The 18467-nt window shown below is 38.0% G+C and overlaps 1 protein-coding gene across 3 annotated transcripts in view; it reads left to right on the top strand.

Moving 5' to 3' along the window:
• The window catches only part of KNTC1 (kinetochore associated 1), an 86785-nt gene that overhangs the window by 30349 nt on the left and 37969 nt on the right, over positions 1-18467 (top strand). For all 3 annotated transcript variants that reach the window (XR_009534482.1, XM_060118250.1, XM_060118252.1), the window contains exons 25-44: positions 44-160; positions 253-396; positions 827-925; positions 1552-1655; positions 1812-1911; positions 2359-2493; positions 3355-3474; positions 5094-5166; positions 5786-5853; positions 8437-8717; positions 9698-9870; positions 10319-10416; positions 10974-11112; positions 11587-11643; positions 12150-12313; positions 13664-13768; positions 14142-14270; positions 14894-15010; positions 15836-15945; positions 18001-18208. Coding sequence is in view for 2 of the 3 variants with exons in the window: in XM_060118250.1 (XP_059974233.1) it covers positions 44-160; positions 253-396; positions 827-925; positions 1552-1655; positions 1812-1911; positions 2359-2493; positions 3355-3474; positions 5094-5166; positions 5786-5853; positions 8437-8717; positions 9698-9870; positions 10319-10416; positions 10974-11112; positions 11587-11643; positions 12150-12313; positions 13664-13768; positions 14142-14270; positions 14894-15010; positions 15836-15945; positions 18001-18208 (2541 nt within the window). In the remaining variant the exon portion in view is untranslated. The remainder of the gene's footprint in view (positions 1-43; positions 161-252; positions 397-826; positions 926-1551; positions 1656-1811; positions 1912-2358; positions 2494-3354; positions 3475-5093; positions 5167-5785; positions 5854-8436; positions 8718-9697; positions 9871-10318; positions 10417-10973; positions 11113-11586; positions 11644-12149; positions 12314-13663; positions 13769-14141; positions 14271-14893; positions 15011-15835; positions 15946-18000; positions 18209-18467) is intronic.

Genomic DNA, 18467 nt, shown 5'->3' with positions numbered 1-18467 from the left:
TTATTTCATATCCTTAACAACTTCAACACTTTTGTTTTATAAGGATCATCAAAACACGGAGGAAGTTTGTCAGTTAAGGGCTTTGGTAAATAACCTACGAGAGTTAATCACACTGCATAGGAAATACAACTGCAAATTGGCCCTCTCTGATTTTGAGAAGGTAGAAGTCTAGATTTATCAGAATTATTACTATTTTATCATAGCCAACACAGCTAGAGCTTGCATTTATGCCGTCTTTATTTCAACATCCAGGAGGATACAACCACCATTGTATTCCGAATGTTTGATAAAGTGCTGGCCCCCGAGCTTATTCCTTCCGTCTTCGAGAAGTTTATAAGAGTTTACGTGAGGGAACATGACTTACAGGAGGAGGAACTTCTCCTTCTGTACATAGAGGTAACTTCTTCTTTAGCTCTAGTCTTTTTTTCTGGATCTGTGCAGTGCATCATTGTATTAAATGTTTAACTCTTTATGGAATGTCATGCTTTACCATTAGGATGGACGCAGCATATTGTATTGGTTAAGAATGTGGGTTAACTCTGCTACTGACTGGTCGCCTTGAGCACAATGAGATAATGTTAGGACCTTCTCCAAATGGTTGTTGTGAAATGGTAGGAGCATGAACAAAGTTTTCTGTACCGTGTAACACTGAAGGCCAAGGTTTTGGCAGTTTTGCACTTGTTGACCATTGTTCAGCATTCATGGCTAAGTAGAAGTTTTTGGTTTTTTACGCATCTATAAAAGCTATTTATCTATGTTTATATATGTGTTGTGGGAGTGTTTTAGTGAGAGTTTTAAATTTAAAAAAATGTTTATCCCATTTTAGGATTTATTGAAGAGATGTAGCTCAAAGTTCACCTCACTCTTTGATACAGCATGGGAAGCAAAAGCTATAGCAGTAATAGGATGTTTATCTGACACAGATGTAAGTAAATAGTGATCATATAGATTTTCCTTTTGAGCATTGCATCCTTTCTTAAAACTTTTCTTCTGGTCACAAAAGCAACATGTATTTGTTAGGGAGAATTTGTGTAATAGGAAAAAAGAATAAAAAGAAAATAAAAACCACTCAATCCTTTTTTCTTATGAAAATAAAAAGTGAAAGTCTTCTTCTCACCCCCAGAAAAACCCACATGGACAGTTAGATGCATATATTTTCAGGCATTTCTATGGTCTTACAAACATAGAGACATTTTAAAATATGTTTATCACATGCCTTTATTTTGACTTCGCACTGTTATTAGTCACCATTATAAAATGTGAATAAAATCATGGAGAATATTTTTAAACACAGAGTCTATAGAAAGTTAATAGAGCTATATGATTTAACTTTCAGCAGAGCAAACACTCCTCTGAATTTTTCTAAACAATAAAATTGCCCTTTATGTGTGAATTTTGGAAGACATATATGCTTTTGCAGTCAGAAGATGAAATATTCTCAAGCTTCCATCCAGTAGATGCAAGATCCCTGCTGTAGATTAGGCTGCATAATTAATTTGCATGAAAAGTAAATCCGAGAGCTATTCACTGTCGGTGTGTGTGTCTTTATAGCTCATATTTGATGCTGTGCTCAAGATAATGTATGCAGCAGTGGTCCCCTGGAGTGCAGCTGTGGAGCAGCTGGTGAAACAGCACTTAGAGATGGACCATCCCAAGTAAGATTACAGTGTACCAAACAGCTTTTTTGGTGTTGGATAAACTTCACGTTTTGAGTTGAAATTCATATATGTTTTTCTGTCCTTTACTGTGTCCCTTAGTATTTCATAAAAAAAAAAGACAGTCTATGTTAATATCAATAAATTTACTTTTAGAGTCAAGTTATTACAGGAAAGTTACAAACTAATGGAGATGAAAAAACTTTTACGAGGCTATGGAATAAGGGAGGTGAATCTCTTAAGCAAGGAAATAATGGTAAGTACAATAATTGAATCTTTTAACACCTTTGCTCCACTTCCAGAGCAACATGGGAAATTTAACCAGATTTTATATTCTTTAAGATTAATAGAGCTAGGTTCTTTGCCGCTTCCCTTTTGTTAGATAGAATGTTAAGAGAGTGTTTGATTGGTTGTTAGAGTAGTAAAGACAACAGACAGTAAATTAAGAAGCTGAAGGAATATATTATACCATCATGTTGTACTCCTTAAATATATGTAATTTTTATTTGTCAATTAAACCTCAGTAAAGCTAAGGGGAAAAAAAGAAGGGTGAAAGGACTGTCATTAAATTCAGAATGCAAATCATGTTTTAATTTTTCATACAGTTTAGAGTTTGCTGCATTGTTTTAATTATATGAACAAATGATTTCTGGGCTCTCTGTGAGATTTCATAACAAAGAAATGTATATTGTCTCTATTTCAGAGGGTGGTAAGATACATTCTCAAACAAGATGTCCCATCTTCTTTAGAAGATGCTTTAAAGGTGGCCGAAGCATATATGTTGCCTGAAGACGAAATCTACAGTCTAAGGATTATTGACCTGATTGATAGAGAAAAGGTGTGAAAGTTTTATATCGTACTTTTATATGGTTGGTTTGTTTTGAGTTTTTAAAGATTTAACTATCAAATTATCCAAATAGATAAGCACAAAATAAAGTTATACCAACATTAGACGTTAGATTGGCCTATATATATAGTTTTGTTTTGTTTTAAGTATTTTGTGAATACCTAATGAGCTTTCATAGTCTTTGGTAGTTAACAAAACTCAGACTCATGTTTTACATATGTGTAGGACCCTTTGTTTCCAGAATAGGAGGTGGGTTTTCTTTTTGTGTTTTTAACTGTCTTTATTTTTTTTGTTTGTTTGTTTTTTTTAGGAGTTTTATTAATTAATTTATTTTATTTTTGCTGTGTTGGGTCTTCGTTTCTGTGCGAGGGCTTTCTCTAGCTGTGGCAAGCGGGGGCCACTCTTCATCGCCGTGCGCGGGCCTCTCACTATAGTTGCTTCTCCGTTGCGGAGCACAGGCTCCGGACGCACAGGCTCAGCGGCCATGGCTCACGGGCCTAATTGCTCCGCGGCATATGGGATCCTCCCAGACCAGGGCTCGAACCGGTGTCCCCTGCATTAGCAGGCAGACTCTCAACCACTGCGCCACCAGGGAAGCCCTGTCTTTATTTTTATATAATTCTAAAACTACAGGCATACCTAAGAATTACAAAATACAAAGGGTAGTATTTTAATTTACTTTTTCTGTTTGCTGTCATCCAAAACAGAATTCTCAGATTTTTAAACCATGGAACCATAATGTCTTTTTCAAAATGATGTCTTTTCATCTTTAAATAGAAAAGTAAGAGGTAAATCCAAATCATCCTTTGCAGGTAGCAGCTGTTTTTTCTCCCTTTCAAACTCTGTTTACAGGGTGAAGACTGTGTCCTTCTGTTGAGGTCTTTGCCTCCTGCTGAAGCTCAGAAAACTGCAGGAAGAGTAATCATATGGGCACGACTGGCATTACAGGAAGAACCAGATAATTCTAATGAGGTGAGATTTTCACTAAATAAAATGTAGATAAATCCAATTTTTATGGATATTTATCAACAGGATAGAAAAGACAGACTTACAAATATGAGTATTTGTTCTTCTCACTGCTAGAATGGCCTAATATTAAAATTCCCATTTACTATATAGAAAATTTACCATATAGAAAAACAAACAAACAAATACAGCTGCTTTGGAGCAGTGGCTTTGAGCCCACACTGAATAATCTGGGATCTGCAGATCAAAAGGATTAACTGAAGTATCTGTTATACATAAAGAATTTTCCATAATGCCTTGAAGTATAAACAGTGTTTTGCATTGTATGGGACATAGTCATTACTCTCAAGTAACGTCAGCCACAGAACCAAGGTAAATCTAATCTGAGAACAGGACGTTGAAACTTAGAAACGGTTTCCAGAGAGCCAATTCACGGTAGAGAGATAAGGGACCGAAAACCTAGTTTATCCAGGGTAGTTGAGTTTTTTAAACCTTTGAAGATACTTACCTCCCAGCCTCTCTCAGTGGTGCACTTCAATCATTTTTTACCTTTAGGGAAATGATTTTTTTTTTAAACACCTAAAATTTATTATCCTCTTACTGTCCACTAGGCATTAGGTTAAATACTTCAAATAGATTGTCCATTTCTTCCTCACAATAAAACTGTGAACGAAGTTGTGAAGGAGACCCTATTGTTAGCTCCTTTTGATTGAGTTTAGAAAACTAAAATTTTTAAATTAGTGGCTTTCCCAAGGGTATTTGGAAAGTGGCAGAGTCTCATTTCACACTGTCTGTATTCTCAACCACCAGCTTCAACTGCAGCCCGTAGTCAAAATGTTTGAATACTTTGTTCGGACCCGGCCTTTGCTAAGCATTTTACACATACCATGTCTTTCAATTAAAGCTTTTCCCGGGCCTCCCTGGTGGCGCAAGTGGTTGAGAGTCCGCCTGCCGATGCAGGGGATACGGGTTCGTGCCCCGGTCTGGGAGGATCCCATATGCCGCGGAGCGGCTGGGCCCGTGAGCCATGGCCGCTGAGCCTGCGCGTTCGGAGCCTGCGCGTCCGGAGCCTGTGCTCCGCAACGGGGGAGGCCACAACAGTGAGAGGCCCGCATACCGCAAAAAAAAAAAAAAAAAAGCTTTTCCCTCTTTGGTTTTTCTTATCTTTAAAAAGAAAAGATTTTTTTTTTTTTAGTCTTGAGGATGATTCTTTCTTAGACTTCTGATTTCTATACTAAACAAGTTCAGTTCTCTTTAACTTTTCCAGAGATCCTTTCCAGATTTTTTTCTCAAATAATAAGTAAAAGCTGTTAAAAAAACAAAACCCAAATGCCTGTTTATTATAGTGTATCTGAAAGGTGATTTGGGAGATTTGCATATTCTATAGTATTTCTAAATCATATATCCAAGAGTCCATATGGGTATTTTTCATGTTTAGCTTATATATTATTCAATTATGATCCATTCTTTGGCTGCCCAACTCCCTGTAATACAGACCTCTCAACTCTTAAGCCATATCTATTGTTTAATCTGATTCTGTGCTTTTTATTTATTTGTCTATAAATGCACTGCATATACAATGGCAAATACAAGAAAGGGACTTCATTTTGCATTTTTCTTTTTAGGACAAGGCCTGGAGACTGTCTGTAGCGAAGACATCAGTAGACATTCTTAAAGTACTGTGTGACATTCAGAAAGGTAATTTCCATCTCTGTTCGCTCCTCTTGGTTTAGTTCTAAAGCTGATCCTCTTCAGAAGAGGCCATCAGTGACATCTCCCATCCTGACCCACCGTTTTCCTGCCTCTGATTGTCTTTTTTGATCTCACACACTTTTCTTCGTGAAAAGGCTTTCTTGCCTTATTCTTTTGATTAGTAGTGTAAGAGCAGAAGCATGTAAGATCAACTCATCATTTGTGCATATGCTTCAGTGACTGTTTAATGCTGGACTAGATTTCTTTGGTGCCTTGCACTTTTTACTCACATTGCTCACTTATCACTTGGTTATGATTGGGAAAAAACCCATTTAACCTTGAATTTAAAAGAATTAACAAAGTAATTCTCTTGGGGAAAAAAAAATCTGGAATTTATTTCAGAAAAATTGCCATTTGTCTTGTAACCAACAAACTTCTCTTTTCTACCTTCAGAAAGAGTAATTAGGTTTCTTTTTGTACTTAAATTGTCTTCTATCGGAATCTGAAAAGAACTACTGAAGACTTGAGATGAGAAAACCAAAGCAAATTAAAATTTTAGCTTTTAAAAATTCTGATAATATCAGAATTTGGATGTATGCTATAACTTTTAAAAATTTAATTACAGACAATCTGCAGAAGAAGGATGAATGGGAAGAAACCTTGAAACAATTTAAAACTGTTGCTAGCTTACAGGTAAAGATGTTAAGCCATGTTGAACATTATTACTTGACTCATCAGTGCATTTGACATAGATCAGTTCCTCCTTAAAACCTTCTGCACTAGCCTTCAGAGACTTCAGGTATACTGGTTTTTCCTCTTTCTGTCTCTCTTTTTTAAAGCAGCTTTAATGTAATATAATTCACATACCATACATTTCATCTATTTGAAGTGTATAATTCAATGGTTTTGGGTATACTGCATTATTGATTGTTTAAATCATGGTAAAGTACATACAATGTAAAATTTGCCATTTTAACCATTTTTCTATTTACAATTCAGTGGTATTGACTCCATTCACAGTGCAGTACAACCATCACCATCACCAGTATCTACTTTTCATCCCTTCAAGCAGAAACTTTGCACCTGTTAAGCAATAACTCCCCATTCCTCTCTCCCCTCAGCCTCTTGTAACCTCTAATCTACTTTTTATCTCTATGAATTTTCCTATTTCATAAATTTCATATAAAGTGGAACCATAAAATATTTGTCCTTTTGTGTCTAGCTTTTTTTACTTAGTATAATGTTCATCCATGTTGTAGGATGTATAGAACTTCCTTCCTGTCTCTGACTGAATAATATTCCACTGTATGGCTCTACCACAGTTTTGTTTATTTATCTCTTGATGGACACTTGGGTTGTTTCCACTTTGGGGCTACTGTGAATAATGCTGCATTGAACATGAATGTACAAATATCTGTTAACTTCCTGCTTTCAGTTCCTTTGGGTATATACCCAGGAGAGGAATTGCTGAGTCATATGGTAATTCTATGTTTAACTTTTTAAGGAACTGTTCTCTCTTTTTTAATTGTATTCTAGTTTATGCTTTTTTAAAAAACCATTTTGGTTTACAGTATCTTTATAGATTATTTATTTAATAATAATTCTGGTGGCCCGGAATGATGGCTAACAGTAGCTGTCATTTACTCAGTACTTACCATGTACTAGACATGGGGCTTTGCATGTGTTATTTGTCACAGTAGATCCCCAGGGAGGGTACTGTTATAATTCTCCTTTACAGATGAGGAAACTGAGGCACCACAGTGTCTCAAAATATTGCAAAAGACAGCAAATTGTCTATAGAAACTGGCCCAAAAGAGTACTGTCTACTTCATAATGTCTTAATTTTTTTCCTATATAGTTTCATTCTAGGCAGTTCACTTTTTCTTGAAAATTAATTTCTGTTAACTTTGAACTGATTAACTGTCTTCAGATTTGAAATTTGAAATTAATTATTTTATTTTGGCTCTAGGGCCTTCCTAACGTGAAAAGATTTTGTAAATAGAAGGGCTGTCAGGGTTAACTGATAAGTTTCATCAAATAGGAAATTGGGTAGATGTGAGGATCTCTTTGTGAAAACTTGAAATTAACACACCGGCAGATTTAACTCTCAATTGTATTATCTCAAAGTGTGTAAAGAAGAAATAATTTATCACAGTTTATTGTACTGCTGTTTCTCAAAGTATGGCCCATGGACTCCCAAGGGTCTCTTGGGTCCCTTTCAGGGAGTCCATGAGATTAAAACTCTATTTATAGCAAAAATAAGAAATTGTTCTTTCCATCCGTATTCTCTCATGAGAGTACACTGGGTTTTCAGAGGCTTCATGGTGTGGTAATATCATCGCTCTAAAGGCTGATGCTATGTGCACTTTTATATGCTCTTGTACTTTAAACTTTTCTGTTTAATTTCTGATATGGTAAATATTGATAGATATCTCCTTAAAAAGTTTTTTGGGGTCCTCAATAATTTTTAAGAGTGTAAAGAGGCGCTACAACCCAAAAGTTTGCGATCTTCTGTGTTAAACAATAGATGTCTTCGTGTGAAGCACCCAGGAGTCAGCATAAGTTAACTTCTCCGCGGTCTTCTTAAATTTGAAAATTACAGGTACTTTAAAGCAATGGTTTAGATCTAAGCAAAGTCATGTTTAGGTATCGTGCTACCATTTATGGAACAATCCTTGTGCTAGGTCTAGTGGGAGAGGCCAGGGATGCTGCTAAACATCCTCCTGTGCAAAGGCAGCCCCTGAGGCAAAGAATCATCTGGCAAATTGAGAAACCCTGTTCTAAAGTGTGGTGTCAAAGAGGAAGGTCTCACTCACTCCCACTACCTCTTGCTGTCCTTCCCTGGGCTTCAGCAGGATCCTTTTATTGGGTTAGAAAAATTAGTTCTAGGTCTGGTGTTAGCAGCTAACCAGAAGTTATTACAGGAAAGAGCAAAACTGGCTTCTTCCAGCCACCAGGGGAGAATTGCACAAACCTAATACTTAATCCCTCCCTCCTTCTGTTCAGGGTTAGGGTTAGGATTAGGATTAGGGCAGAATTACCACAACAGAATTACCAGACCCAAAGACGTCAGCAGTGCCAAAGTTGAGAAAGCCCTGGGTTAAGTGATATTTTCCGCTTTTCCAGCCTTTATATAATAAGTTACTTTTGAAATATAGAGTCTTAAATTCTTAATTTACAAGGGAGAGAGAGGGGTAAAATAGAGGTTCGAGACACACCAATGATTTCAACCACAGATGAACTGAACAGAGCTTTGTCTTGCTTGCCTTGCTACAGGAGAACTTTGAGGTCTTTCTTTCATTTGAAGATTACAGCAATAGTTCCCTGATAGCAGAGCTCCGGGAACGGCACATTAAAGCTCAGCAAGTCGCACAGGCTAAACACAAACCCCGGAGGCCAGCAGAGCCTGCAGCTGCTGAGGAGGAGAGGCTGAGCGCCGTGTCCAAGCTGCACCGACAGGTGCTGGCCCTGCAGGTGTCCCGGCAAGAGCTGGAGGCCAAGATGATCTTGAGGGCCTTGAACGACGGGAACGTGGAAGTAGCGCTGAGAAAATGCAGGTGAGTTCTGGGTCCCCAAATCACACAGCTCATCAGAAAGGAACACTGGTTTCATTTACTTCTTTGGTGACGAGGATAGGATGGTGACCCTTTCACTTCCACAGACGTGATTCTTGGTTTCTCGCCCTGAGAGCCTGTTTTGTATGCCTGGGTCAGAAAGTGGTGGCGCAGGGACTTGTGGTTAAGAATCTGCCTGCCAACACAGGGGACACAGGTTCGAGCCCTGGTCCGGGAGGATCCCACATGCCATGGAGCGACTAAGCCCGTGCGCCACGACTACTGAGCCTGTGCTCTAGAGCCCACGTGCCACAACTACTGAAGCCTGCGCACCTAGAGCCTGTGCTTGGCAACAAGAGAAGCCACCACGATGAGAAGCCCGTGCACCGCAACAAAGAGTAACCCCCGCTCGCTGCAACTAGAGAAAGCCCACACGCAGCAATGAAGACCCAACACAGCCAAAAATAAATAAAGAAAATAAATAAATTTATTTAAAAGAAAGAAAGAAAGTGGTGGCGTAGAAGAGGTGTGACTAGCCCTGTGTAGTTAGGTAACCAAACCATTGGGTTTAGGTCACCTTGCCGTGCAACAGTTAGTGGTATCCCAAGCAAGTTGAAAAACGAAGCACACTGAAAACATTTAAAGACGTTGTAAATGTTGTTAGTGGTTATATATATATATATATATATATTTTTTTTTTTTTTCCGGTACGCGGGCCTCTCACCGCTGTGGCCTCTCCCGTTGCGGAGCACAGGCTCTGGACGTGCAGGCTCAGCGGCCATGGCTCACAGGCCCAGCCACTCTGCGGCACGTGGGATCTTCCCAGACCGGGGCACGAACCCGTGTCCCCTGCATCGGCAGGCGGACTCTCAACCACTGCGCCACCAGGGAAGCCCCAGTGGTTATATATTAATCCAAGAAAGGCAAATACATCTGCTTTCCATACGAGTGCTCTAACTTCCGACCCTTCCTTTCTTCCAAAGAGACTTGTTTAAGTATCACTGCAACACCAACACTGGGAAATTGCTGTTCCTGACGTGTCAGAAGCTTTGTCAGATGTTGGCTAATGGCGTTCCAATGACAATCCCTGCGGGACTAAATCTTCCTTCTGAGATACATGATCTAGCCTGCCAGGCTGCCACCATCTGCAGTCCAGGTGACAAGATTTATAATCTACGTGGTTTTACGTTCTCTGCTTCATTTCGCACTTGTCTAACGCTGTCTCCTTACAGTTGGACACTGAGGTAGAGGGAGAAGTGATCATTGTCCCTCTTTCACAAAGGGGACACTTCTAATTGAATCTCTATGGGGGTTACTATTTTAAAGTATTTCCAAAATTAACAATGTCATTTCTGACTATTGATGATATTCGCTTTCAGAAGACTGTGAAATTCCTTGCCTCCCCGTATCTGAACTTACTTTCCAGTCAAGCTTAAGAAAAATGTTGACCTGTATTATTTAGGGTCGTCAAAGCTGTGTGGAAACCTTTCTCTCTGCTTTGTGGCCTACCTTAGAATTTTGAATGGTAATTATTCGAAGGTTGTTTTTGTTGTTCTAAACACAGGAAATACTAGTTTAATGACTTTTCCTCCATTTTCTTTCAGATTTTTTGCTAGATGCCTTAGAACTCTGTAAATATACTTTAATGGCAGTAGAGCTTTCCAGACAGTGCCAAATGGATGACTGCGGAATTCTCATGAAAGTAAATTGCTTTGAATTTCTTTTCCTTAAACAAAACCCCTACCCAATCCATTACACACCACTTTTAAATCACTTGCATAGTTTATAAAAATACTGAATCTACCTCTCATATTTTCTTACTCTAGACCAGAGAACTACTTAAGGGCATGAGACCACTTCTCTTTTCTAGTCACATTTATTGGCTTTAATTTGCACTATCTTTCGAAACATTGGGCCTCAAACAAGGCATCTCTGGACATTGTCCAGAGTAACAGTTTGGGGATTTTTTGGCCATGTGGCTTGCAGGATCTTCCCCTACCAGGGATCGAACCTGTCCCCCGCAGTGAAAGTGCCGAATCCTAACCAGTGGACCACCAGGGAATTCCCTGAGTAATAATTTAATTTAAAGCGACATTATTTTAAGCCATAGACCAGAAGAAACAGACTACATGGTTGTATTTGACTATCAACATTGTGTTTGGCTCTGATAGATCTGATTCTGGATTCTGCTTGGTGAAGAAGGAATTTGTGTTCTGGAGTGTCCTTATCTGTGTCTTTTCTGTATGATTTGATATTTAGACTGCTTTTGGAACTCATAAAGATCCATATGAGGAGTGGTCTTACTGTGACTTCTTCAGTGAAGATGGGATAGTTCTCGAGTCACAGATGGTGCTCCCTGTCATCTATGAATTGATTTCATCACTTGTGCCTCTGGCTGGTAAATTTCATTTGTGTCATCTTTTTTCTGTGTATTTCTGCTTCATGCAAGTTTAAATGGTAGAGGTTTGGAACTGGAACTACACATAGTAACATGGATGAATCTTGTAGGCGTAATGCTGAACAAATGAAGTGAGGAACAAAAGAATATGTATTGTATGATTTCATTTATGTAAAGTACAAGGATGGGCTATAAGGAGGCCATGCTGTTGGAAATCAGGGTAGTGTTTACCCTTGGAGGGTAGACTGGAAGCGGGCAAGGGGGTGGCTTCTGGATGCTAGTAGTGTTCTGCGTCTTGGTCTGGATGTACACTTATCTGTACATCCAGACCTGTAAAGGTTTTGGTTTTTTCTAAGTAACAGGTTGCTTTAGAACATTATTTGATAAGAGCGCAGTATTGAAGTATCTCTGGGACTGTGTGCTCTAAAAGAGAGTTATTTTACTTATTGTTATTGAATTTATTCTCTTTTGTAGAAAGCAAGAGATATCCCTTCGATTCTACAAGTTTACCATACTGCTCCATCAGTGAAGGTACTTGACATCAGAAACGTATAACCATTGAATTACAATTTTGTAGATAGGCCAACATAGAAATTTCTTGAAATTCTGAATATGAATCTGATGTAATGTCCTTAATATAGTTTCTTAATTATTACTGTTACATTATTACTCTTCCAAACTGTCAGGAAAATGGATCATTTGGCTTATAGTGTTAACTTTTATGAATCTGTTCATAAATTTGGTCTTCCTAGTAGAGAAATGGTTTTCTTCAGCTAATGATTTAAGCATCTCAAAATAGGCAAGTTACAATCGAAGTACCTCAGTATCCATGTACCTAGCTATTTTCTGGTTTAGATCAAGCCTCATGTTAACTCTTTTATTTACTAACTTTGAGAATCAATTCTATGACCATTACCTGCATTGAAGAAGTAGACCGTCCCTGAAAACAATTGCCAAATACGGTCTTTCTTTGTTTTAAAAAAATCTAAATATTAAAATACTTGTACTCGAGTAAAATACTTTTTATCATTTCACAGGAGACAGCCTTATGTTACCTATTATCAATTCCATCTCTGCCTTGCTTCAGAACCTTCAGGAATCTAGCCAATGGGAGCTGGCCCTAAAGTTTGTAGTTGGTTCATTTGGTACCTGTCTTCAGCACTCTGTGTCAAACTTCATGAATGCCAGTTTGAGTGACAAGGTACAGTTTCGAGAACAACTACTCTCACTTTGCGCAAGTACAGATACAAAAGCACTGCCAGGGCTTCCCTGGTGGCGCAGTGGTTGAGAGTCCGCCTGCTGATGCAGGGGACACAGGTTCGTGCCCCAGTCTGGGAAGATCCCACATGCCGTGGAGAGGCTGGGCCCGTGAGCCGTGGCCGCTGAGCCTGCCCATCCGGAGCCTGTGCTCCTCAACGGGAAAGGCCACAACAGTGAGAGGCCCGCGTACCGCAAAAAAAAAAAAAAGCACTGCCAAACAAAGGAATTTGGAACTCACATTTTCCTATTTGGCTTTGTAGTAAGGAAATTGATAATTTGTCAGATTTAGGACACGTCTGTTGAACATCTACAAAGTCAGGTATAGTTCAAGGTGCTTGCACACATTTTCTTTTTTTTTTAAATTTTTAATTAATTTATTTTATTTTATTTTATTTTATTTCTTTATTTTTGGCTGCGTTGGGTCTTCGTTGCTGTGTGTGGGCTACTCTTTGTTGCGGTGCGCGGGCTTCTCATTGTGGTGGCTTCTCTTGTTGTGGAGCATAGGCTCTAGGTGCACAGTCTTCAGTAGTTGTGGCATGCGGGCTCAGTAGTTGTGGCACGCGGGCTTAGTTGCTCCATGGCATGTGGGATCTTCCCGGACCAGGGCTCGAACCCATGTCCCCTGCATTGGCAGGCGGATTCTTAACCACTGCGCCACCAGGGAAGCCCTTGCACACATTTTCATACCTAATCTTTATGACAAACCTGAGAGACTCCACTTTGTAAACTAAGAAACTCAGATTCAGGGAGGTAAAGTAAATAATCTGAGGCTTTTGGTTGCAGTGTTAAGTCCTCTTACTCCAAGCCCAGTGACCACATTGGGTCAAAACTATCGATCTGCTATTTGTTTTACTGTGGCCCAAATTATAATTATTACGGCATCATTAAAAAGATTCTAGAAGATAAACTATCTGTTGATAACTTGCTGATGAAGCTGGTTTTGTATTCATTTCTACTACTCTATTCATATTTACTAAATGCCAATATTTTAAAAAATCAGCTCTATTGAAGTATAGCTTTCAAAATTAAAATGCACATATTTTAAGTATATCAACCAATGTATTCACCTTGTCACCAACACCATAATCAAGGTACAGAGTATTTTATAAGGTTCCTTTTTGCCCTTTCCCAGTCAATTCCTCTGCAAGCCCCAGCTTTCTGTCATTATAGATTAAATGACAATACTTTTTGCATATAATGCTGAATTTTCAAAGTTCCTTAATATTTAAGAAAAGTTTTCAAAACTATGCATAGACGTGGACCTGAGGATTCTTTTTTTCTTTTCTAAAAGTTGTGTGGAGAGGCCACATTAGTTAAATCCAAGCATGTTGTTATGGAATTGAAAGAGAAAGCCGTTATGTTTATCAGGGGAAATGCCGCAACACTTTTGTACAAAGTGAGTATTCGTTTGTGGTAAGCTCCTCTCTCTCTCTCTCTCTCTCTCTCCTGCTTGCTTCTGATTTTTCAGTGAGGATAAGAGTGAGGAGGGGGAGGGGATTTTGGGGACTTGAAAAGAAGTAATACAGAGAAGGTATGGGTTCTGTGTCATATAGAACTTGTTAGAGTTTCTTTCCTTAAATTTATAATAGTGATAAAAGATATTAAAACTAAGCAAACAAGTTGGAACTATTTTGCTATAAATAACTTTTCATGAAATGCTTGTTCTTTCGTAGGGCCTAAAACTAAATTTAGTGACAAATCAGCCTTTAGAGACTGAATTCTGTTTTGATTGTGAGGAATTTGCTTCTCTGGATGCTTTCTTCCCACAGGTATTTAATTGTCGCCTGGTGGACCTCAACTTGGCATTGGGGTACTGCACTCTCTTACCACAAAAAGAAGTCTTTGAAAATATATGGAAGCTCATAGATAAAGCATGGCAGAATTACGACAAAATATTGGTACGACCTAAGGAAGCACACCTTCAGTTCTTGCAATATTGAAGATTTAGGGGAAGAAGTAAAATTGGCTTTGCCACCAGATCTTAAAGATTTAGCAAAAGAAACGTCAAGCTAATACACATGGTTTCTACCAGCTTTTCCTTAACTGACAACACACCAGTGAATGTATATGCAGGTCCTAAGCATTGCTCAACCCAGAGGATTACATTTTTTATTTCTTAAATCTGTATTCAGCCAGAGAACCTCACTGCTTATGCTTACTCTAGTGTACTGGAAACCTTAGACCCATGAGCCAGTTCTTCTTTGTAGGACAAGTTTAACGGATGCAAAACTTGTCTTTGATATTGTTTGTTTCAAAATTTGCCTTTTGTGGGCATTTTACGTGCAGGATAGCTCAAATTTGGCCTTTTCTTATGAAAGAAATCCAGACTAAATTTATGGCGTCACACTAAAAGCCGAATTACCTAAGTATTATATAAATAATGATGGTGTATGAAGCAACATGTAACATTCCAGCTGCTATCATAAAGGAAGACTATGGTTTTTATTGTTGGGTTTCGTATAAAAGGTATTAGAACATTTTCTATTTGCAATTCAATTTTAATTCTATTTTAATTTTTTAGGCAATATCTCTGGTGGGCTCTCAGCTGGCCAGTCTCTATCAAGAAATAGAAATGGAGCTTAAGTTCTGTGAACTCTGTACTGATTCCCGGTGGGGTATTCGTCTTGGTAAACTTGGTGTGAGTATTCTTCAAGTGCCATGAAGTTTCATCCATTCTGATAATTACCCTGTTGGAAAATTTAAAACAAAGAACTCATTATCCTTTACTTTTGGAGAGGTTGTATATAAACCGACTTGTAAGTTTTAGTTAGTTATTACACGCATTGGTGCTTTCAAAGAAATAAGGACCTTTTGCCTCATTTTCTTTTTGCTATATTTTTAAAGAAATTAGAAGAGGCTTGACATTTCATCTGCTTAGCCTTCTCATTATAGGAATGTATCTAGTATTAATTAACATTTAAGGTATTCCAGGCCTACGCTTTAGCCTCATACTTTTTTGTGTGCTATTTGTTTAAAGATAATATTAAAATGTATATACATCGTACTAAGCTTCAGCAACTCCTACCAGGGAGAAGTAAGTGGCCCTTATTTTTCACTTTGCAAAAACAAACCAACAAAATCCTGTTTTCTTTACTATGAATGTAAAACATTTTATTTTATTTGCAAATAGTTGACTTATCGGGAATGTAACCATTGTAGAAATGGTATATGTTTCGAAGCCTCGTTCCTATGCAGTAATGGGACTGTTTGTTGCTAACTACCAAACTTTACTGAAGAGCCAGGGGTTAGTGTGACTAAGAGAGATTTTGGACCTCTAGCCAAATACACGTGAAATTTCAGAGTGATGGTCGCGTCGGGTAGTATGATAAAAATAAAAGTTGAAGGAGCTATAAAAAAATGTTTCTCTAAAAAAATGGATAGTAAAAGGGCAGGTCACAACAGTGCCCTTAGTCTGATACATTTCAGTTTAGCAGGGTTTCTGTTTTGCTCTTTTTATTTCTAGATTTCTTTCCAGCCAGTTTTTAGGCAACATTTTCTCACCAAGAAAGACCTCATTAAAGCTCTTGTGGAGAATATAGATATGGATACAAGCCTCATTCTGGAATATTGCAGGTAATTCTTTAAATTTCATTGGTATTTTTGCTGTTAGCTTAACAAACTGGTAATGCTAATGTGAGAACACAGTGATAACAGTGATTATTACATGTGGCCCATGACCTCTGATGTTTTCTTTTGCTCAACCCCAAACTGAGTAAGTCCGAACCAGGTTAAATTCTCTTACAATATCACCTTTTTAGTTCACTCTTTGGTGTTTCCTCAGCTTGCCTCATGATAAGCATCACGCGGGGTACTTGATTAAAAATACAGATTCCTGGATCCCTCTATATTGGTTCTGACTCGGCAGGTCTGGGCTGAGGCCCAGGAAACTGGTTTTAATAGGAGCTCCAGACGATTCACATGATAAGGGAAGTTTGGGAATATTCTGAGCAAGTAAACTTCTAAATCATGTCAAGTTAGGGGCAAGTTGATCTTAAATTAAAAATTGGTGAAAAGTATGGTTTAGGGAGAATTTTTTTTTAAATAACTTTAAAAAACTAAGACTAAATGTTATTTATAGGTACAGCTTACTGTGATGAGGAGGATCAAATGATCTGTAATTTATATCTCTGTTGTTTTTAATCTGATAGATTTAGATATTAAATTTGCTGGCCCATTATTAGTTTCAAAGTGGTTTCCCACACATCATCACGTTTACTTTTTATTGTATATTATAACCAATTTATGTATGAGAAAACAAACCCATATTAGGTGCCCTGCTCAAGGTCAGATAATAAGTACCGCTTCTGAAATACCAAGGGTGCTGTAATCCTTATCCAGTTTGTGACAGATGGGTGGAATCTCAGTTCTTGATAATGAGGCTGCTTAGTGCATTTCCTCACCAGACAGGGATCTAGTTCTTTGTCCTTGTGGATGGTGGGGAGTAATGTCCCTGGCTGTCACCGTCCTGAACCTGCAAGTCAGGGACCATAGGCTGCTCATAGCTCTAACTAGCTGTGACTTACCTGCACTCTGATATAACAAAACTATGCCATTCTTCAGTTTGGAGTGCTACAAATCCAGAATGAGGTACGCATACTCCCTCTTCTTTATTAATTTGAACTCCTGGTAGATTTTTGTCTGTTGTTTGATGGCGTGACCCCTTTTCTGAAATTTAAATAGCTATAATTATGTCAGGCTCATTTCACAATCGTTGTGCTTACATGGCATTGCTGATTTTTACTTGTGTGATAGTGACTGTCTTGCCTCAGGCAGTCCCACTGAATAAATTTAGATGACCTTTACAATTTCAGGGAATGACTTTAAAATTATTGTATGTAAAGCTCTTCTTGACATTTCAGTTATTCTGTATAACAGATTAAACTATCCCTATCTTATTAATAGGGCTTAGAGTGCATTTCAGTTGTTGATTTGTCTATACTAACCGGATTCTTAATTTTTAAATGTACTACTTTTTCTAATTCAGATGGAACATATTAAAATCAAAGTCCCACATAATTCCACCCGTCAGGGATAATCACTGTTAAGAGTTTGGCCTATATTGTTCTTTTTTTTTTCCTTATGCATTTACTAACATGCATTTTTTAAAGTTTATGAAAAACAGAATTGTACATTATCTTGTAGCATGTATCCTTCACTTAACAAAATAATGTCTTCTCAGATTAGGACATATAGCTTTTCCTCATATCTGTTGAATCCTATGGTATTCCTTTGAATAAGTTTTTTAACCAGCCCCCTACTGATGAGTATTTGTTTCCAATTTTTAAATATTACAAGCAGTTGTTACAGGACATCCTATATGTGTATCTTTGCTACTTTTGTGAAGTGTATGAAAGTGGAATTTCTCTATTAAAGGACATAAATATATATTTTCAACTTTATTACAAATCTCCCTCCAAGATTATGCCAGTTCATATGCCCACCAAAAATATCTGATATTTTTAAAATCAAGAATTAAATTTGAAAACAAGTAGATGGTCTGGTTATGACACTTGACAATGGAAGGGTTAGATTTCAGTGGTGGGAGCTCACACCTAAGTTTTCTGTGAGAAACTGTGTAGAAATGCATGCATTTTGGGACATTCATGTGTAATTGAATACTTATTTCAGCACGTTTCAGTTGGACTCGGATGCAGCTCTTCAGCTGTTCATTGAAACACTCCTCCACAACACTAATGCCAGCCAGAGCCAGGGAGACGCAAGCACGGAATCCACAAAGCAGCAGCGTTCCAAACTCCTGACCAAAGCCATCGAAATGGTTCCTTTACTGACAAGCACAAAAGATTTGGTCATCAGTCTTAGTGGAATACTGCATAAGGTAGATGAATGGTGAAATGAATGCACTGGGTCATTTCAAGCATCCCTCCTACCCTTAATTAATCAGATATCTATAGTAACAAATTGAAAATGTAAGTCCTATATTTTTTGTAAACTATTAATTTTCAAAAAATTTTAGATTTCTGTATTTTTATTATACTTTAATACAGCACGTTTCCTGTCTTTTTTCCTCCAAAATAAAAATAGCCCTTTTTCCCCAGATTTTTAAAAATAGCATACATTCTTTGAAAAAGATCAAA

Source organism: Mesoplodon densirostris, chromosome 15 (genome assembly GCF_025265405.1).
Source record: "Mesoplodon densirostris isolate mMesDen1 chromosome 15, mMesDen1 primary haplotype, whole genome shotgun sequence".
Lineage (NCBI taxonomy): Eukaryota > Metazoa > Chordata > Mammalia > Artiodactyla > Ziphiidae > Mesoplodon > Mesoplodon densirostris.
The sequence above is the reverse complement of the archived record's forward strand: the minus strand, read 5'-3'. Positions and strand labels throughout refer to the sequence as shown.